Source organism: Pelophylax lessonae (assembly GCF_965119305.1).
Source record: "Pelophylax lessonae genome assembly, chromosome: 1".
Lineage (NCBI taxonomy): Eukaryota > Metazoa > Chordata > Amphibia > Anura > Ranidae > Pelophylax > Pelophylax lessonae.
Genome location: NC_138768.1, coordinates 408,009,356 through 408,032,396, shown reverse-complemented (window position 1 = coordinate 408,032,396; position 23,041 = coordinate 408,009,356). Strand labels below are relative to the sequence as shown.

Genomic DNA, 23,041 nt, shown 5'->3' with positions numbered 1-23,041 from the left:
TTTAAAAAAAAAAAAAAAAAACCCTCCTCTGCACTTAAAAGCTTTCAAAACGCCTAGTTCAGCTGTTTTGAATGCTGTCATTTTTTTTTTTTTTCCAATCTATATTTTGAGGATTTAGTGTGAGGCCGTACAGAAAAATCACGGAAAACAACGTAGCCGTACATATATTAATATAGCAAAAGAAAACATTTCTTACATAGGTAACTAGAGCCCCAATATACCTAATAATCTAGAACTCTTGACATACCTTACATTTCGTTTTAACTCTACCTTCTTGCTATCTTGTTTCCCGTTCTCTTGTTACGCCACAGTCTTCAAAACTAAACTAGCACAACCTCCCTTCACCCAACCCATTTTCTATTTTTATATATATATACAAAAAGAAAAAAAAAAAAAAGAAAAACAAAGTATAAAAATAAGAGTAAGATAAAGCGAAAAAAAAAGGGGGGAGGGGGAAAGGGAAATCTCTTCCCTTCCTGGATGACCAGTGGCCAATTACCTCACGTACCCCACAAACTGTCGCTAGAATATCTATCTGCTTTTCATAACCCTGAAAGGGTTCTCCCCTCTCTCGAAAGAATGAACACATTTCATGCATCCCATATTTTAGAATAGTTCTCCTTTTTATGTTGAGCTGTTAATATCAAATCCTCCATTTTATTTATTTCCTCAACTTTCCTTATCCAACACATAATTGTTGGGGGTGTTTGCTTTTTCCAGTTTAGAGGGATACAGGATCTAGCCGCATTTGCAAGATGACGCAAGATAGACTCTCTGTATCTTTTTACCGGAGCATTGGTTAATTGTAGGAGAAAAAATGTCGGATCCTCTAGAATCTCATCTTCCATAAAGTTTTGCATAATCTCTTTGACTTTTCTCCAAAAATATGTTAATTTAGGGCAAGACCAAAATATGTGTAACATTGTACCCTCTCCCTCCAAGCAGCGCCAGCATTGGTCAGAGTTATTGGTCAATATTTTGTGTAACTTATATGGGGTATAGTACCACCTTGTCAGGATTTTGAAATTTGTGACTTGAAACTTAGTGCACATAGACGATTTAAAGGCAAGACTGATCATATGCTGTCGCTGTTGCAAAGAGAAGGCACAGTTCAATTCTCTCTCCCATCCATCAAAATAAGGCAGTCGGGAATTGCACCTCAGGTATATTTATTAAGTTATATATTTTAGATAATACCTGAGAAAGATTCCCTGTATCCGAGCAATATCTTTCAAAAGATGCCAATTGGCGACCGTGATTTTGAGGGTTAAGGATTGAATGTAAAAAATGATGTAATTGAAGAGCATTCCAGAAGGGGAGCCTAAAAACATCCACCTCATTTTATTAATATCTCCAATGAAAGCCATTTATCCACCCTCACAAAATGTGAAGCTTGGAAATAACCTATCTTACGGAGGGATCTAAAGGGCTGTGTATCAATACCCATAATGAATTGTGGGTACTCCCCAAGATAGGGAGTAGAGGCGAGTCCCGTGAAGAAATAGAATTCTTAAAGCAGACTTGTGAACCAATTTGCAAAGTAGTGCCGATTTAAAGGATGTAATTTCAGCTCTACCAGTAAATGATCATAGCACCATAGAGCTCTATTAAGAGGTATAGATGTTTGTGCCTGCTCCATTTGTACCCATATTTTGAAATCCCCATGGCGGCACCAGTCAATTTGTCTGCGAAGATGAGAGGCCTAATAATATTTGCGAACATCCGGGAGTGCCACTCCCCCATATTTTTTAGGTAACGTTAACAATTGCCGTGCAAGACGGGGTTTCTTATTTGCCCAAGTAAATTTGATAAATAAAGAATTTACCTGTTTGAAATAACAGGTTGGAATTCTGATAGGTAGTGTTTGGAATAGATACAGAAATCTAGGTAGTATGGTCATCTTGAGTAGGTTACACCTACCAAACCATGAATGCAATCCTGTATTCCATTTCTCCAACTGGAGTCGGATAGCGATTAAAAGGGGAGAAAAATTTAGTTCATAAATCCGAGAAAGTTTGGAGGGAATAAACGTACCTAAGTATCTTAGTGCTTTATCCGTCCATTTAAATTTAAAACTTTGTTTTAAGTTCTGAAGAAGTATGTTGGGAACTCCGATACCCATAGCTTCTGACTTATTAAAATTTATTTTGAGATTAGAAAAAGCTCTATATCGTTCAAAATCTCTAAGGAGATTTGGGAGTGATATCAGCGGGTTGGTTATTGAGAAAAGTAAATCATCTGCGTAAGCAGAAATTTTATATTTTTTTTTCCCCATTGTAATGTCTTCAATGTCTGCACTTTGTCTCACCTTGCATAAGAATGGTTCAACAGAGAGGGCAAAAAGAATGGGGGACAGGGGACACCCCTGTCTCGTCCCATTCTTGATAGAAAAAGGGTCTGAGAGGATCCCGTTAACTTTAACTTGGGCTGACGGAGCAGAGTATATGGAAGAGATCCATTGCAGCATAACCTTACCTAATCCAATATATTTAAGAGTAGAGAACATAAATTCCCAGTTAACGCGATCAAATGCCTTTTCCGCATCACTCCCCACTAAGACACATGGTAGTTGAGATCTTTCGGCAGTATATAATAAGTTAAGTACCTTCGTAGTATTATCCCTTGCTTCTCTGTTAGTTATAAATCCCACTTGATCTAAATGAATCAAGGAGGGTAGATGTTGCGCTAATCTAGATGCCACTATCTTAGTAAAAAGTTTTACGTCTATGTTAAGGAGTGAGATAGGTCTGTAACTGCCACATAACGTTAAATCCTTACCTTCTTTGGGAATAACCACCACATGTGCTCTTAAAGTATCCCTGCAAAAAATGGGATTCAATCCTGATGCGTTAAACAGCTTCAGCAAGTAGGGTCCTAAAATCTGGAAAAAAGCTTTGTAATATTGGAGAGTAAAGCCATCTGGCCCCGGGGCTTTTCCGATTTTCAATATATTAAGAGCCTGTTGAATTCCTGATAACTTTTATTGGTGAGTCTAGTTCCTCGCAAATTTCTAGTGAGAGTTTAGGAAGTTGAGATGAGGATATATATTCCTCCATCTGTATTGTCAATGGCGATTGATCTGGTAAGTTATACAGAGAGGAATAAGTCTCTAAAGGCTTGCACAATTTATTTAGGTAATGATAGTTTAGTACCCTTTAGGGGAAAGAATTTGGGGATATATGAAGCCAATTTAATATATTCTACTGTTCTAGCTAACAGTCTCCCACATTTATTGCCCGACTTATAACCTATTTTACGACTCCTTTGCAAGGGCCGCCTTGGCTTTATAACTTCGCAGATCTGTAATTTGCTTCCGAAGAGAGTTCATCTCTGTCTCAAGCTTAGCTGCCTGGGTCTGTTTATACTTAAGCCCCGTACACACGTTATGATCGTCGGCCGAACGATCGGCCGTCTTTTGTCCAGGGCTGTCGTGTCTGCTGAAAACTGCAAAAGACTGCACACGAATTTTGTCGGCCAACAACAGCCGACTGCAGAAGTGATGTCATGTGATGGTTAACTTTCCTTGTCTTTTTTCTTTTCTGAGCATGCCCAGTCTTGCTAATCTGCTGTCTGTCGGCCGAAATCTGTACTGACTGGCGAACAATCGGCCGTTCTGGTGACGGCCAACAAAAATTTTAAAGTCTGCACGACAGATTCTGTTCGGCCGAAAATGCGCTGTCGGCTGTCGGAAGCATCATACTAACAAGCCTACAATCGGCCTAACGGTCGTCGGTCGAATATTTACGGCCGACAATCGGTACGTGTGTACGGGGCTTTAGACTCAGTATCATGCAGTAAGGAAAGAAGGGATGTCCATTGTCTCTCCCGTTCTCTTTTAACCATGGATCCATGTTTGATCAATACCCCTCTAATCACTGCCTTGTGTGCCTCCCACAAGATACCAGGGTCACCATCGGGGATCTCATTTACTTGGAAATAATACCCAAGTTCCTCTGTTATGTCCCTAAGGACCTCTGGGATCTGTAGGAGACTCTCTTTCAGTCTCCAAAACCAATTCCCAAAGGATGGGGTTTCAAAGAGTGAATAATGTAAAGTGATCGGGGCATGATCAGACCATGTTATATTTCCAATTTCAATTTTTTGTATTGTTTGTAGCGGTCTATGGGGAATCAAGAAGTAATCTATTCTTGTATAGATCCTATGCACATATGAGTAAAATGTATAGTCTCTTTCTCCCGGGTGCAATAATCGCCATGCATCCACAAGTTGGCATTTGTGCAGTTTCTGAATTAAGCACTTACCAATTCATGGAGGGGCAGAAGAGGAACCTATTGAGGTATCCACTGCAGGGAATAAGGGAATGTTTAAATCCCCCCCTAAGATCAACTGTCCTTCTAAGAAGTCTGACAGGATGTCCATTGTCCGTACAAAAAAAGCATCTTGTTTCTGGTTAGGTGCATATATTGTCGCTAGTGTCACTCTCACCCCCCCCTATTGAGCCTTTAACAAAGACATAGCGTCCTCCAGGATCAAGGTGCATATCTTGCAGGGTCCATTTTTTTAATCTGGCGCCAGACAGTACCCAGGAAGTGATGTTATTCATGACATCACTTCCAGGTTTTTGCTTTGAGACCCGATCAGAGCCAAATGCGGCTTTGTTCTGGTGTTCGGCGGCCGTGCAGGCTGGTCACCTGGATGAGCCACGGAAGGTGGCGGGAGGGGGGGACGTCCCCTCCCGCTCCTTGTAATGTCAGCCGAGCGGCTTCTCAGCAGCATTGGTTGTCATTACAAGACAGCCGGCCGTCAGCTATGGACGCCGGTACCGGGGTGATGCCTCTAGCTGCAGGCATCACTCCGGTACAAGCACTTTCCCAAAATATCTGCAATATCGGTAACCTCCGGGGCCAATTCCGATACATCGGGAAAAGTGCATATCGGCCCTCGATATATCGGTCGATCCCTACTGGCAAAAAAACTTCTAAAGTGTCGCCTATGGAGGTTTTATAAATACCGAAGTTTGGCGCTATTTCACAAGTGTGCGCAATTTTAAAGCATGATATGTTTGGTATCTATTTACCTGGCGCAACACCATATTTTATATTTTACAAAAATGTGGGTATTTATATCGTCTTTGTGTGCATTGAAATTCATTAAAATGTATTTATGCATTAGTGTGTGAAATTGCATTTGAAAAACTGCTGCGCAAATACCGTGTGACATAAAAAATTGCAAAACCCACCGTTTTATTCTCTAGGGTCTCTACTACAAAAATATATAATGTTTAGGGTATCCAAGTTGTTTTCTAGCAAAAATACAGACTTTTACTTCTAAACAAAAAGAGTCAGAAGAAGGCTTGAACCTAAAGTGGATTATGGCTAAAGGTGCTATTTGGATGTTGCACGTTTCTATGTGGCCAGGCTGCCACAAATGTACTACATATGACCGTGGCAGTGAAAGTCTTAGACCCCCTTCACTTTCCTTACTGCATATATGATAACCCCTTAATGCCCAGTTTTCAGCCCATGAGCGTTCTCTCCTCTGCACTCAGTTTCGAGCATATGTATTTATCCCTCAGTGCTTACTACACAGCTTATGTTCATCAGCATTCAGTACTCCATGTATGTGCATTAAAGTGGGACTTCACTCTCTCAATCAACATTGACTATCTTTAATCCTTATGCTGCTAGCATTAGTAAATAGATAGGAAGGTATATCATATTTACTTGTTTTAGACCCTTTTTTTTTTTTTTTTTTTTTGCATTTCTTCAGTTACTTCTTAGTTTCCATGCCTGGGCAAATGATGTCACGCATCCCAGGAGTATTCAGGATAGGAGGAGGGGCTTTCTCAGATAAGCACACCCTCCTGCCTGCATGCCTGAGCTAGGGGCAGATGGATTCCAGGAAGTAAATGCTACATGAATCCTCTGCCCTTACTAAAGATGGCCACAGCCAGAAATGCTAGGGGTGTTTTTCAAAGTGATTTCTCAGCCAAAAAAGGCATGAATGGATGGGTAAGCTTGCTTTTCAATAATAAAAATGAATTAAATAGCATTTTTGGTTTGTGGTCCTGAGATGCAGTCTAGTTCCAATTTAACCTCTCTGCACCTTGTTTTCTTAATTTATGTGCATTAATCCCTCTGCCAGCCAGTCTCCAGTACATATGTAATAAACTATTGATGAACAGCACATCAGCACCCTGCTTATTCTAATCCTAAAATATGTTCTCTGTGCCAGGTGTCTATGAATTGGTCACCTATATGTTTAAGCCTGGTGGACCAGCTGTCTGGGGCCAGGCATTTAGAGCTGCCATCTCTACTCATGTTCACAATGGCTATGCAAATCTTGTTGGCATTTTCAACACCGAATATGGACTACTCAACCAAGGTAATTCTATATGAGCATCATAATTATAGAGCAGTGTCCTTTCTGTCAATGGTTTATCCAATCACTGTGTATTTTTTTTCTGTTAATTCTTGTGTTCGCACAGTCAATGTCCTTTGGTGGAATGAGAATGCTGACAGCCGAGCTGCGGGAAGGCATTTGGCTCATGAGGATGCCAGGGTGGTTGCTGCAGGTAAAACATTATTGTATCTATATTTTATACACCCTATTGAAATTTCTTTGGCTGTATCTAACAATGAAAACATCTATGAATGATTCATATTTTAATAGGGATTTCTAGTTTTATTGGAAATCTCCAGCCTTCTTCAAAACCCTGTTTTGCAGGGCTGTTCCCTTCACACTATCTCTTCTGAAAACGTATGTATAATAACCAGTGGAAGTGATCCTATATACATTTTCCTGTTATTTACAAGTATATACCATTAGAAGCAAACTCCCAGCAGGTTCTTTTACAGGAGACTTGCAGAACACAGAATGCTTGCTACGGGCACTTGTGAAGTTTTTTTTCTCCATTTTCATACAGTATGCTGGTAACCTATGCCCTGTATTTAAAGTTCACCTAAAACAAATACCTGCTTATATACAGCTTGAAACGAAAGCCTGTTAAGGGCTTATTTGAACACTGTTTTTAGTTTCCCAAAGCCTGCTTATGTCTGCTAAAATCTTATTTAACCACTTCTGGACCCGAAGGTTTTACCCCTTTAATGACCAGGCCATTTTTTGCAATACAGCACTGCGTTGCTTTAACTGACAATTGTGTGGTCGTGCGATGCTGTACCCCAAAAAAATTGATGCCTTCCCCCCCCCCCCCCCACCAAAAGATATTTCTTTTGGTGGTATTTGATCACCTCTGTGGTTTTTATTTTTTGTACTATAAACCAAAAAATAAGATAAAAATAAAAAACAAAAAAAAAAACATTTTTTTTTACTTTCTGCTATAAAGCCCAGCCAATAAAAAAAAAATGTAAAAATCGAATTTTTTTTCAGCAATGTAGGCCAATATGTATTTTGGCGCATAGGCCAATATGTATTCTGCCACATATTTTTGGTAAAAAAAAATCCCAATGAGTGTTCATTGATTGGTTTGTGCAAAAGTTATCGCGTCTTCAAACTAGGGGAAAGATTTATCTAATTTTTATTTATTTATTTTTATTAGTAATGGTGGCGATCAGCTATTTTTAGTGGGACTTCAACATTGCGGCGGACAGATCGGACACCTAACTGACACTTTTGATGGGACCAGTGATATTACTAGAGTAATAAGGGCTAAAAATATGGACTGTTACTGTACTAATGACACTGGCAGGCAAGGGTTAACACCAGGGGCAATCAAAGGGTTAAGTGTGTCCCTAGAGGATGCTTTCTAACTTAACTGTGTGGGGGATGAACTCACTAGATGAACATAGAAATCTGTGTCCCTGAACAGCAGGAACACAGAATCCCTGTGTTCATCTCTGACAGATTGGCGGTCTGCTTTGTTTACATAGACCGCCGTTCTGTCTCTATGGGGAGTGATCGCAGGTGCCTCATGCACGGGGAGCATCGTGAGCGCCCCTACTGGCTATTACACAAAAGCATAGTTTCGCGTAATAGAGCCAACTTGCCGCAGTAAAAGTGCGGCAGCTGGGTTGGCAAGTGGTTTAAGCTAAACTTTGGTAAAAAGTAAAGTTCACCCTTGCATTGGGTTAGGCCTGCACTGCAAACACAGAGTACAGCTGCTGGAGAGGTAAACTGCTGCGGTTTCCTCTCTGGTAACTGTCTGTTGTGGCTGCTGTAGGGGGCGGCATGGTGCACGGAAGTGAGTTACTGTTCTTGTGTGCTGCAACTGGGATTTCTTGTATTAATGTGTTGTGATGCCAGTCAAAATGTAACAAATTGTGGTGCATTTGCAGTATATCACATTTTTACCACATTAGTGTAATGCATAGATCTCTGATAAGTATCTGACTTAGAAAATGAAAAGAACATTTTCTAGGGTAAAACAGGTTCCTTATAAGAATGGTTGCACCGGCAGCATATTCTCTCTTTTCCTTTGCTCCCCCAGCACTCTGTTCTGCAGCTGGAGCAGGAAAAACCAACCCGTACTTCCAGGTGTAGGGGAGGCATGTGACTTGCTGTTCTTTCTGAGTTGCAAAGTGCTTGTGCTTGCTGTTTGGCACTTGGCACTGTCATATGGAGGTGGGTACATTTACCCAGGGCTCACTCTCTTCAATCCAGCTGCTGACTAGAGCAAAGATAAGCTAAGTAGAAGCACCCTGTGGGGTCAACAGTAGAATGAACCTGTTTGCTTTTCCCTGCATGGACAAAGGACAGGTTCAAGAGGAAGTAAACTTCCTCTGCAAACATTTTACCTATAGGAAAGCCTTTAATAAGGCTAACCTATAGGTAGGTAGTGTAAATATCTCCTAAACATGTACCGTTTTTAGGAGATATTTACAGACATGCAGCCACAGGTGCCATTCCTTCCGAGCCCCATGCCGTGAACAGCGGCTCCCACACGCATGCACAGGAGTGATGTCATTGCGGCTCCGGCCAATCACAGCGCTGGAGCCCGCAAGTAACTCTGTGAAAAATGTCAGCGGTGACACCGATGTGCAGGCGCCGCTGTAGGGGCTTTGTTCTGCGGTAAATATTATATATATGTATGTGTGTGTGTGTGTGTGTATGTATGTATGTGTATATATATATATATATATATATATATATATATATATATTTATTTATTTTATTTATTTATTATATTAGCTCATTATGCCTTTGTCTTAAAGGATTTTTTTTTTTTTTTAAAGAGTTTACAACCTCTTTAAATTTAACCTACTGCTGTCGGAGTATCTGTGTGCTGTTTAACAGAAATATGATGAACTTCTTTTAGTTTAAAATTGTGTGCTTTTATGTGTCTTTTCTTTTTCTACAGTGAGAGAAAGCGTGAGATTTCTTGACTCACAGAGAAATGCGCTCCTAATTCCAGCACCATTTTCCCCATTAAAATAACTACAGTTAATTATGATACAAATTGAAATAGTACAGCTGTGATGGATATGTTAATCACTGTGTGCTTTTATTAAACTGATTTGAACCTTTAAATTTGTGTGTCTGTTACATATAGCTTCAAAAAATAAAATTTCTGTAACTGAACCATTGTATATAATAAATTTGCTAATTTTTAATGCGTTTTGCTATTTTCTTTAATTGGGTTTGTGAAAGAAATTTTGAATTCTGTAAAAAATGATACTCCATTTTGTAATGCCTTGCTTATGTATTGCACGCTGCATCCATTGTGCACACCGCACTAATAATGTTTTGATTAGGTACCGTATTCACATTCTTTCGAGCCTGGATAAAAAAAAAGTAGCCTGCCTATTTTATACCCCTTGTAAAAGCACAATTGTAATATTAATATGATACCTACGTAAGCATGTGTATAAAAATAAAAATTCAGTTGCGCCGAATAAACAAACCAGTGATTTGGAAAGATGCTGAACATATCTTTGTGTCTGTTCCCTATTGCAGTAAGTATTATTTTGAACCACTAATGAATATGAAGATATGCATTTCCTATCTATATAATTTCCAGAACAATTTCAAACTGATGCACTTGATGCAGAAAAAGAAAAAGTCTGGTGATTGATACGTCCACCAGTGCCATCAGGGGAATTGCAGAAGTTGTCCCTTTGTGCTCTAATTCCTAACTGTTCCCACTCACCTATAAGTTGAGTGTTTCAGCTTCTCCTGTGTTCTTTTTAATATAAAATAAGTGACAGACTCGACACAGAGTATGACTCAGTCTCACCTATGTCCATGGCTTATGAACAATAAGACAATAGTGGGTCATTTAAAGTGCTTGAAAACATCTAATGCCTTGAATGGGCCACTGCAATCATAAGAAATCCCTAAATTTCTTTGTATGCCCCAAAAGCTATAAATCATCGTTATTTTATACTTCATATTTCTGCCTGTCACATGACTGCAGTCAGGGGCCATTGGCAAACACAGGGTTGCCTGTGGGCATGTACATTCTCTTCTAAAGCTGTCATTCACGAGAAAGCATGTGACGTGCATGCGTCACAAGAAGGGGAAATTGTGGGTGTAACTAAGCGCTGCAGAGCGGAGCTGGCTGGCTGGGGAGAACAGGGACTGACAACACTGGTGGGTGTGTACATGGGGCTTCAGGCCGCAACTCCAAAGACCAAAAAAGTTTTAACACCATTAGTTTAGACACCAGGAAAATAACAATGGCATGAAATGGCCGCGGCACTTTATTGGTTTACTAAATTCATACAAATAATAATTACAAGAAATGTTTTATTCAATAAACAAGGAATACAACCAACATTATCATTATTCTTGCTCAGTTATAAGAACTCAAGCAGATTTACTGAATTCCAAAACACCCACCAGCTGGCACTTGTTCAAAGAACAAGTTTGGCCTATCCCATACCCTCGGCCATTTCTATGCATGTCTAAGTCCAGGTTAAACATGCCTAGACCTACATCCGAAAGATGAATCCTGTCTTGGCAATACAAACCGGCAATACCGCCCTCCAGGTCCACGTGTCTGTATGAATAACCATCAAGAAAAGGCAGGTACATCTCAAGTGCCCAATTTATCTTCTTCCTAATTTTTCCATAACTCGACATTGAGGGGAGCAAAATCAAGGTAATCGGGGAACAATTTAGGAAAAGATGACAGTTGTATTAGGAGTTAGCTTAAATAGACAAATCACTTTTCATTTGGAATAGTAAGTCTAATCTCCTCATTCTACCCAAATCATTTCCTCCCCAGGTGTATAATCAAAATATGAGGAGGAGGCCAGCTCTGATACAACCTGGATAGCGTCGGGTATAGCTGACACCACTGGAGACACCTCATACAAATTGCACTTTTGTACCCCCAGAGCTGTGGCACTGTTTGGCTACACCTCCCCTCCTTTATCTTTGACGTTGATGTCTCACCATTTTGTATGTTACTCTGTTAAACTAAATAAATATTCATTAAAAAAAAAAAAAATAGAGTTGTTACTATCTAGTATATGGCATTGATGGACCGTTATGTTTGGTTGTTGGGTTTCCAACATTGCGGGGTCTAGGCCCATGCACTGCAGGGAAATTGCTGTTATTGAGGGTTATACTCCGAAGTTCTCTTAACACAAATTATTCCTCATAGTGTTGTTAACTGTTGTTTCTGTATCTACATTGATCAACCGTTGTATCACAGTTATGGGGGTTCCCCTCTTTGCGAAGAGGCCCAAGCCCCAATTTGTGGGCTCTTTTGGCATGGTGGCTTGCACGCCGTGGGGGAATCTATTGTTATTTCAATTGGTTCTCTAGGTTGTTTGTTGTTTATAAACACTTTTATTGCAAACAGATCATGTATCTAGCCCCCCCCACCTTTTTTGTTTTTTCCCCCCCCTCTCTCTCTCCTGCTCTTCCCCCTTTCTCCACTTTCCCTCCCCTCTTTCCCTTCCTCCCCCTTACTCGCCAATGGGAGTACTTATAAGTACTCTGGTCTAAATCGCAACTGCTTGTCTTGGATATACCCATACATGGGGATATGGTTTGGTACCTGATCTAGACCTATGTTTGGGGGGGGGGGGGGTGTCTTTGTTTTTTCCGCTCTGCTCCCCTCTTTTCATAATATTGACTTAATATTCAGAAAAAATGGGCATCTTGCCATTCTTACAGACAATTTTACACTTGGGAGACCCCTTGCGCCTGAGGTGATCTGTGCCTCCCTCGTGCCCTGACTAGGCTGGTTCCTGGCCAAGGCTTTTCTTTTTTCAGTTCTTAAGCTTCTGTTCTTTACTTACCTTCTTTACTTTCTTCACTTTTCTCTATTGCCCTTTGGCTGTTTCAGTGGATGTCCTGTTCATAATTCTTTAGGATTTTCCTATGTCCCTTAATTGGCCTTACTTGAAAGTTCAGGGACTAAATTCGCCCCAAAAACGTACCAAGGTTTCCTATTACCTCTATTCCCGTAGAATTGATATAGCTTGTTTACTGGAAACAGACTTTGCATCTTCCTCAACTGATGAGGAGTGATACTTCCACAACTGATGAGGAGTGATACTTTGACGCCCATTACTGTCAAGTGTATCACGCCACTGCCTCTACCAAACAAACCAATTCTATTGGAACTCTGATTGCGTTTCACAGTCAAGTTCCTTTCACATGCGAGAAATCCTTTGCAGACCCACAGGGCTGGTATCTGCTACTTCAGGGTACCCTGATGGATCTGAAGGTGACAATCTGTTCCTATCATGCTCCCAACGAGCGTCAGCTCCCTTTCTTATCTGATCTATTTAATCTAGTATTAAAAATTCCATTATTGTTCTCATCCCACAGGATGTATTTATCCCTTAAAGGGAAGTATGTTTCTATTATTGATCCCACTGAATATCTACAGTATCTGACAAAAGTTAGTACACCCCTCACATTTATGTGAATATTTTATTATATCTTTTCATGTGACAACACTGAAGAAATTACACTTTGTTTCAATGTAAAGTAGTGAGTGTACAGCTTGTATAACAGTGTAAATTTGCTGTCCCGTCAAAATAACTCAACACACAGCCCTTAATGTCTAAATCGCTGGCAACAAAAGTGAGTACACCCTTAAGTTAAGATGTCCAAATTGGGCCCAAAGTGTCAATATTTTGTGTGGCCACCATTATTTACCATGTGGCTGCCTTAACCCTTTAGGGCATGGAGTTCACCAGAGCTTCACAGGTTGCCACTGGAGTCCTCTTTCACTCCTCCATGACGACATCAGTCAGCTGGTGGATGTTCGAGACCTTACGCTCCTCCACCTTCCATTTGAGGATGCCCCACAGATGCTCAATAGGGTTTAGGTCTGGAGACATGCTTGGCCAGCCCATTACCTTTACCTTCAGCTTCTTTAGAAAGGCAGTGGTCATCTTGGAGGTGTGTTTGGGGTCGTTATCATGTTGGAATACTGCCCTGCGGCCCAGTCTCCGAGGGGAGGGGAGGGTATCATGCTCTGCTTTAGTATGTCACAGTACATGTTGGCATTCATTGTTCACTCAATGCACTGTAGCTCCTGTTAAGGAAATTTTCCTAGTCCCCTCTCTTTTCCACTTATTAGTCAATAACCTTTTTCTATACAAAAATCTTGCCAATGTTGTTGAAGCTACTACCATTAGAATAAATAATGAATGATAACTGCTAAAAAAATAAAGATCTAATTTATTTTACAGAAAATAAACTTTAGATGAATCAATTATGACATAGATGATAAAATCTTAAGAAAACAGTGATCTTTACAAATAGTGTTGCAAATGGACAAAGTTACACAGAACAATACACAAGACATAAGCGTCATCTCACACAGAGAAGCTGTACCTTAGGTTACGATCTTGTCTCAAAGGTTGGAAGAGAGCGAATGAGAGCCCAGCTGGCCTTTTTATTGACCACAGCCACTCACCAAGGTAAAAACACTCCCTCTAGAGTGGGGGGGGGGGGGGAGAGGGTTTTCACAGAATATAGCGTCATCTTAAGTCAGGTCTTTCCTGTTCCTTCCCCCACCAAATGGTCAGTTTAAAGAATGTTAATTAGGTTTTTGGTTCCCCCTCACATCCCCCGCAACTCTTCCAAGTGATTGCCTTCAAGACAGTTCTGATGCTTTCTTGTACAAAAAAAGTTCAATATATAATGTTCATTTCAGCTTAGGAATATTAGAATTCAATATTTCCATTACATATCCCCCTGAAGTTCATTCTTTGAACTTAAAAAAAAATGTTGTACCCACCCACAACAGCCCAGAAGGTCCAACCCCCCACCACCACTGCGGCCTCCACTTCTTTTCTTGAACACGACGAAACTCTTATCTGTTCTTATGAACACATCAACATAGACTTGAGACTGAGAAGCCATAGAAATCCTGGTGTCTCTGAGAACTCACATCCGGACCATGAGTGCATGTACAGCGATGTTTACTCACTCCTCTGCCTTGGAAGAGTGGAACTCCAACATCGTCGATGGCGGGATCCTGGCATCTTTTAGCCCCATAACAAGGGAATACTGTGTGATGTTTGCAAAGATTGGATCGGACCGCGAGATGGCACTTTTCAACATGGTTAAGGAAAGTCCAGTCTTGCACCTTTGTCTCAAGCTATGGCATGGTGGTCGTTGTTGCTTCTTCAGGTGGTGGTAGGGAAGGCCTCCGGACAGTTGTGCATGAATACAAAAAGAAAAAAGAGAATGTCAGAATACAGTTATGGGGGGATTAAGATTGTTGCAGTTGTGTGGCCATTAAGGATTATTAATGTTAACAGGTAAAGCTAAGGTTAAAGCAGTAGGCAGGTCGAGGGATGTAAAATATAAGACCTGGATTTATAGGGATACTCTTTTTTTCATTGGTTGTTAAATATGGTTCTGTGGGTTCCCACCGGACTCTTGAAGCTGAGTCGGGAAGAATGTTATAATTCACAACAAATAATTATATGGCTGGTGCCTTAGTTACATTATCTAAGAGAATAGAAGATAGAAATCAAAAGAACAACTTAGAATATTAAACTAGGAAAGGGAAGATAGGTAAGTAATGAAAAATTAGTAAAAGGGAAGAAAGATAGATAAGTAATAAAAATGAGCAGAAAGGATAATACAAATAAAAATGAAAAGAAAAAAATATAAAAATTAAAAAAAAAAATATATAAAAACTACAGATTTTATGCTGCTCCAACTAAGATTTTTATTTACCACCTTCAACTTTGGATAGTTACAGAGCATTTAATCTGTATTAAAAGAAAAAAAAATTCACTAATACATAGTTGCCCTGAAATCTATTGTTGACTGCACTGAAAAAGGAGAAAAAAACAAAAAGCATTGCAGCAACTACTTTACAAAAGGGCAACTCCTCTCCCGCACTAGTGATCAGCAGTACGAATTTGCAGGTCAGGTACACAGTAAGGAGAGATTAACAAAAAGTTGATCAAAAAAAACTTTTAGAATTTAGGTAAACCTGACTGCACTTAATTACTCCAATTTAGAGGCTTCTCCCGAAAAACAAAATTTCAAAAATGTAGTTTGTTTTTCCTGTAACTTTATATTGTTTTAGGGTCCTCTATTAAATTTGCACAATCCCCCACATCGGTCTCCTAATAGTTACCCAAATCAGGACAGCTACATGGTGGAGTTCACTAAAGCTGTGGCCCTAGGACTGTATACAATATGCCCATTAAAAAACGTAACCTGAGATATTTGGATTAATCTATTTTGATCTCAAGATATCACCCAAATCATCCACTCTGCTCCTCTTAAGGCATCCTGATCTCCAGCTCCCATGTTACCTCCCAGGCTCACTATCAGTACTGCTCCAGAATCTATAGAAGCCCATACTCCAGTATGTCCAGCCAGCTCCTACCCCCCGTCCACCACTAGGTGATCCCTGAAAACTCCTTTATTCAGGGAAGCCTACTCTGCTTCCACCAAGAACTTTACCTCAGCCAACTCCATCAGATCATTTCTCCCTGCAGGTATTATCTTTTTGTACAACCACCTCCCCTTGGATTATTAATCCCTTAAGTAGGGCCCTTCTATTAACACATGGCAGAAACTGCGGGTGCTATTCAAATCCTGTTGCCCAACGTCTAACTACCAAACTTTTAACTCTGCCCCAAATCCCAAAGGAAGTTTCTGTAGATGTAAAGGGGTGTCATGTTTGATATGAAGTATTTTCTCTGGGGTAATAGGGGTACGTCCCGGTGTTCCTGCTATATCCATGCCAAGGACAAGAGAAGATGTGCAATAGATCCCGAGGTAGTGTACCCTGCTGAGTACAATTTAACCTGATGCTGAACACAGTGCATCACTATACATTTGATAGCAGCACCAGTGCCCTGGTCTCAAATAATTTTAACTTTGTTTAGGATAGGTTGGGACAATACCTCGGCATCTATGATACATGACCCCTTCCTGTGCCAGAATTGCTCACTCCTGATTCTGTCTTATTTCCTTTGACATAACACAACACTTTCCTTTCTCCAGCACCCGTCAATATCAATCATTTGAGGTTTTCCAGACTCATAAACCATCAGAACATAATAGACTCTGGGGTGTAACACTGTAGAGTCAGATAGGATAGTACCCAAATTGACCAAGGTATACGCACGATGTGCAGTCCCTGCAATCAGGGACGAGAAATCTGGTTTTGACAGCCATGGAACGTAGTCATCCACCAATCCATATGACTCATAGTAAACTTGGATACTACCCCCACCTGCCTGTCTTTGCAAAATGGAAATTGTCCCACTGAGGAAGAGGCAAACACTTTTCCTGGGTCCTGGAACACCTCTTATTGTACCTGGGTGCTGGACAGAGTAAGTGAGATTTTCTAACCCCTTCACCAACATGTAGTTCCAGACTCCCTAATGTGTTCCTGAGTACCTTCCGGTCGATAGTGTTTAAAGCACCCAGTGCCATGCCCCCAGCTCCTGCAGTCTCCAATAAACCTCTCTTTAACCGAACTATGGGAATAGTCTGAATACCCGGATTGAAATTAACCTTTCAACATGTACACCTGATTCTTTACAAAGGCTGCACACCTTGTGACCCGCTTGTCAATCCGGTAATCGGACAATGTTATCCTTCACCCATACAACATAAACTGCCTACACTATTCCGATAGGACTCACATGGAATGCAGGAGCATAGTACAGCACTGGGGCACTGGTCTTACTGGCATGCAGGACACAGAATACTAGTTAAGGTACACAAGGAGTCTAGGAGAGGAAGGACACCTATGGGCACCAACTAGGGAGAATACATCATGCCCACACATAACAAAAGTGAAGGCCCTTTGAACGGCCAAGGCACAAAGTCCGAAGATGGCAACACACCATACAATTCGCATACAATTTTCCCATACAATGCTTCTTCAGAGTCATCAAAACCATACAATATGAGGCCAGACCTAAACACTCTCAAATTGTATGCAACCAGGCAGGCCCTTGTGCCACCTATCCAAAGGTAAATCTAAAGGAAACTGAACAACAAAAAAACTGCATAATGTGTATCCATCTCAAGGAACTTCTGCTACTGGGCACAAACGACCAATATCGAAAAGCCACATAAAAACAAACAGAAAACTTTAAGAGCAGATAGTTGCATGGTGTCACTGGGCAGGAAGTAACCTTGAAATACACTTGGGGACACACAGAGAGACTGCTAGGAAGACAAATTACATTACCCCCGAGGCAATGAGCTAAGTTTGAAAAGAAAGGACTGGCTGGGTGTGTAATTAATTCAATTAACAGCAGGGTGTGAACCAGTCGTAAACACAATTATATCAGGTATAACAGCAGACCCTTACAAGTTTGGGCACAGAGGAAACATATCTGTAACAGATCTATTCAAACTCTGGACAATTCCAAAATACCCTTACCAATAAATGCAGTAACACTGACAGAGATTCATAACACTTCTTCAACCTAATATAGGTGTTTAGAGTGACAATTATCCACTGCAGTCCTAATCAAATTCTCATCTATAGAACCTAAGTAAGACTGAAGATGACCAATCATATTGTCAGAGGAAATATGGCATAGCAGACTTTAACTAGTTGGGTGTGCTTCCAGTTTCGGAAAGAAACTCATTAATACCAGGGCTCTACATATGTCGGATCAGAACATACACTACACAAGGTCTAGAACCAAGCACAGCCAAATGGACTGACATCAGAAGCCCCATCTAAATAAACCTAAAAAAGAAAAATTAATTTTATATAGAGTTGTCTCTGAAGGCTGTGATCTCCTTTGGTTCTGAAAGCCATGAAACCCAATTATCGAATCTGAAGGATAAAACACCAATAATTTTAGAACTACAAACAAACATTACATTTTTTCTTCCTCCTAAAGATAAACCAATGGTTAAGTACATGTGACAAAAAATTAGCATATGAAACACACAAATATATAATACATTACATTCCATAAAGAAAGACTTAAACATTTTTTCTTAGTTGTTTTGGAACAGTGCACTTTTTCAAATACCAAAAATTGTTGAGCTCAAACTAATTACCACGTGGATTTTGTTTAAGGTATACCATTAATTCCCCAAAAAAAATTTTCACCATGGTCAAAAATGAGCAGCTCGTAAAAAAAAATATTTAGGTGGTACCATATATTCACAAATCATAATACCTCATCACAATGACACTCTTTAGACCTGTCTCTCTGGAAAACAAAACACATGTTAGTGAATACACATCTCAATTAACTATTACAGAAATTTCACCTTTCACGTTAATGAATTGCCAGGCAATTTGCATGACAATACACTCACAGATCTGACTAGAAGGGAGGGGGGGTCAGTGGGCTGTCAGCAACTGTGATAACAAACTTCAGAGCACACAACATATATAGTTCATTTATTTCACAGACCAAACTTACTCTCACAATTAGCTAGGTTAAAGACAAACTCTAGACACCACAAATACCGGCATGTTTTCTATAATAACCTTGATTTCTTCCTTTCAATTCCTTAAAATCTGTTTTGTAAGTTTGAAATTCTTTCAAAGACCCATCCCGAATCATTTCATCATTCTCATCCTGTATGGACGCATTCTCTAATTTAGGATTTTGGAATGGGACCCATGATCTAGGCTGTTCATACTTATTACACCTAGGCCATGTTGCAAAGCGCGCGGAGTACACTTCAAAATCACGTCTCGTTGTCCTGTATGGATTTTGTTTCACTGCGTTTTCAATGGGACGTGATAGACAGAATCGAGCTATGTGACCAAATAGTCCACATGCATAACATTTTACCTTATCTAAAGTTGTACAGCGTCTCTTAACATTAGGCTTTGTTTTAGATGACTGAGAATGTTCCATGGCTACGACAGGAAAGGTTCCAACTGGATTAGACACTTTTTCAAATACTTTACAAGATATAGGGGCAATTTTTTGAGAACTCCTACCTTCCATGGATTTATCCCTATTGGTACATACAGTGGGTACGGAAAGTATTCAGACCCCCTTAAATTTTTCACTCTTTGTTATATTGCAGCCATTTGCTAAAATCATTTAAGTTCATTCTTCTTCCTCATGAATGTACACATAGCACCCCATACTGACAGAAAAACACAGAATTGTTGACATTGTTGCAGATTTATTAAAAAAGAAAAACTGAAATATCACATGGTCCTAAGTATTCAGACCCTTTGCTCAGTATTTAGTAGAAGCCCCCTTTTGATCTAATACAGCCAGGAGTCTTTTTGGGAAAGATGCAACAAGTCTTTCACACCTGGATTTGGGGATCCTCTGCCATTCCTCCTTGCAGATCCTCTCCAGTTCTGTCAGGTTGGATGGTAAACGTTGGTGGACAGCCATTTTTAGGTCTCTCCAGAGATGCTCAATTGGGTTTAAGTCAGGGCTCTGGCTGGGCCATTCAAGAACAGTCACGGAGTTGTTGTGAAGCCACTCCTTCGTTATTTTAGCTGTGTGCTTAGGGTCATTGTCTTGTTGGAAGGTAAACCTTCGGCCCAGTCTGAGGTCCAGAGCACTCTGGAGAAGGTTTTTGTCCAGGATATCCCTGTACTTGGCCGCATTCATCTTTCCCTCGATTGCAACCAGTCGTCCTGTCCCTGCAGCTGAAAAACACCCCCACAGCATGATGCTGCCACCACCATGCTTCACTGTTGGGACTGTATTGGACAGGTGATGAGCAGTGCCTGGTTTTCTCCACACATACCGCTTAGAATTAAGGCCAAAAAGTTCTATTTTGGTCTCATCAGACCAGAGAATCTTATTTCTCACCATCTTGGAGTCCTTCAGGTGTTTTTTAGCAAACTCCATGCGGGCTTTCATGTGTCTTACACTGAGGAGAGGCTTCCGTCGGGCCACTCTGCCATAAAGCCCCGACTGGTGGAGGGCTGGAGTGATGGTTGACTTTCTACAACTTTCTCCCATCTCCTGACTGCATCTCTGGAGCTCAGCCACAGTGATCTTTGGGTTCTTCTTTACCTCTCTCACCAAGGCTCTTCTCCCCCGATAGCTCAGTTTAGCCGGACGGCCAGCTCTAGGAAGGGTTCTGGTCGTCCCAAACGTCTTCCATTTGAGGATTATGGAGGCCACTGTGCTCTTAGGAACCTTAAGTGCAGCAGAAATCTTTTTGTAACCTTGGCCAGATCTGTGCCTTGCCACAATTCTGTCTCTGAGCTCTTCAGGCAGTTCCTTTTGACCTCATGATTCTCATTTGCTCTGACATGCATTGTGATCTGGAAGGTCTTATATAGACAGGTGTGTGGCTTTCCTAATCAAGTCCAATCAGTATAATCATACACAGCTGGACTCAAATGAAGGTGTAGAACCATCTCAAGGATGATCAGAAGAAATGGAAAGCACCTGAGTTAAATATATGAGTGTCACAGCAAAGGGTCTGAATACTTAGGACCATGTGATATTTCAGTTTTTCTTTTTTAATAAATCTGCAACAATGTTAACAATTCTGTGTTTTTCTGTCAGTATGGGGTGCTATGTGTACATTCATGAGGAAGAAGAACGAACTTAAATGATTTTAGCAAATGGCTGCAATATAACAAAGAGTGAAAAATGTAAGGGGGTCTGAATACTTTCCGTACCCACTGTACATTAGGTGTGGGTGTCCCACTGAATTCGGACATAACCAAATCAGTTGCTTTGTTATCCACCCTTTTTGAAGACTGAGCAAGCTGCTCCTGGCAGCTGACAGATAATGATTTTACTTCATTTTCTGCATCCTTCAGTCTTTTAACCAGCTGATGAACTTCTTCCTGTAATCTCTGGTTTTCTATTACTAGGTGGCGGTAGCTAGCATCAGAATTTGACTTAAAAACTTCTAAAGTACTGATATCACTTTTGGCTGTTTCTAGCGCATCTTTTAGGGATGTGTTTTGCCGTTTCAAATGTTCATGTTGTACAATGTCCTTTGGTGTTTCTGTGACTCCCAATCAGCTATATTCCTTTCAATAGCAGTTGCAAGTGACAACAAAGAAGAGAGGGGCTTATCTCTCCAGTCTGGATTTGCGGTCATCAATTTTTCCCTAATTTTTCCTCTCAACCCAGTAATGAAGCTGTGTATCAAAACAGGTGATAGGGCACTGTTAGTGATGTCCCCACCAGCCGATTCCACGGCTTGTTTAAAGTGATTGTAGTAAGTCATACAATCTTGCTTTGGTCCTTGGGTCACTCCTGACACCTTGGTCCAAGACTGGGGAGGATAGACTGTTTTAATCAGTTGTGCCAATTGCTTAGTGAGTATACACCCTTGATGACTGGAGTCAACATATAGGGTCTTTGGAATATTAGTTTTACTAAGGATTTCATCAAAGTCCCCGTCTCCACAAACCCTCTTCATTATTTGAAGCATATCACCCCAATTTGCATTGTAGCTCGCCTGGATGTGTAGCAGCTCTTTCGCAAATTTAATGGGATCAGTCCTTGGATGGGGGATAACACTCAGAAATCCCTTCATCTCAGAGGGAGTCCACGGTACGTGATGTGTCATCTTTCCAGTGGATCTCCCATTATAATCATAAACGACCTGCTCTCTTACAGGATAGACAGATATGTCATCTGAAAAATATATTACCTGTTGTTTGGTCTTTTGGGGTTGTGCCACAGAATTCCAATAGGACTGGGAAAGATTGTTGCTGCCAGGTGGTGGCACTTTATCTAACTGAAAAGCGTCTTGAAGGGTGGCATTAACAGTTCCAGGGTATACAGGTGTGCCCACATTGGGTGTTACCAATTCCCTGTTAGATTGACACCACACAGGTCCTTGCTGTGGAGTATTAGTCACTCTAGGGCATAAAGGTACATAGCCAGTGTACTCAGTACCAGAACCGCCAGTGTTGCTTTCAGCAGCAGCATTGCTCTTTACCTGCTGTCTAGGGGAGAATGCTGGCTTGCAGTCAGTAAATGGAGGATTACTGTATTCAGAAGGTTCTTCCGTCAGAGGGGAAGAAAGTACCCCTTCTGACGGTAAATGATCTTTGGTACTGGGGAGACTGTTCTCCCTTAGTGTCAGCATTCCGTTCCCCTGTATTGCTGCGCTGTCTCTCTTCTTTTGTTTCAGTCCTTCACAGAAAGAGTCTTTCTGTGATTCATCTAGGGTTTTAACTGGGGTGTCAAATTTAGCAGCAAGTTGTGGCTTTCCCTTCTTATCTGCTGAAAGATGACAATTCATATCATTTTTGAGTATTTTTCTAACAAGGACCGGGCGATTGCATAAGGCCCTAATCCTGACAAATCCTCATCTTCCCCCTGTTCATAACTGCCACAACTTTGGGGTTGTGACTTGTGTGACAGTTTCTGCTTGTCCCTACATTGAAGTGTTGCTTGGAAAGATTTCTCCTTAAATCCCAAAGCAAAAACATTCCCTTCCTCTGCCCTGTTAAATGATTCTAGCATCCATATATTCCAAGCATCTCTTTCATTTGGGCGTGTCATCTTTTACAAGACAAGCACTGAGCAAGCTGATGAAAACGTCTGTGCATCAGGGATGAGCCTTGGGGTCTCTCTCTCTCTCTCGGGTCCAAAAAGGCAGGCAGGAATTCTATACACACCCCACTTCAGACTTGAGCTATCCAAGGAAGAAATAAGATGATTTCCCTTTAAAGGTACTGGGACCTGTGACGTCATCGCGCTAAGGACGCAGCAGCCATCTTCTTGGTTGGAAACCG

The 23,041-nt window shown here is 40.8% G+C and overlaps 1 protein-coding gene across 1 annotated transcript in view; it reads left to right on the top strand.

The window, feature by feature from the left end:
* Positions 1-9,530, top strand: part of LOC309546230 (protein NipSnap homolog 3A-like) — a 34,199-nt gene extending 24,669 nt beyond the window's left edge. Inside the window, exons 4-6 of the mRNA XM_082245796.1 lie at positions 6,196-6,345; positions 6,449-6,535; positions 9,278-9,530. Coding sequence (XP_082101922.1) covers positions 6,196-6,345; positions 6,449-6,535; positions 9,278-9,354 — 314 coding nt within the window. The 3' untranslated portion in view covers positions 9,355-9,530. The remainder of the gene's footprint in view (positions 1-6,195; positions 6,346-6,448; positions 6,536-9,277) is intronic.
* Positions 9,531-23,041: the final 13,511 nt, after the last annotated feature.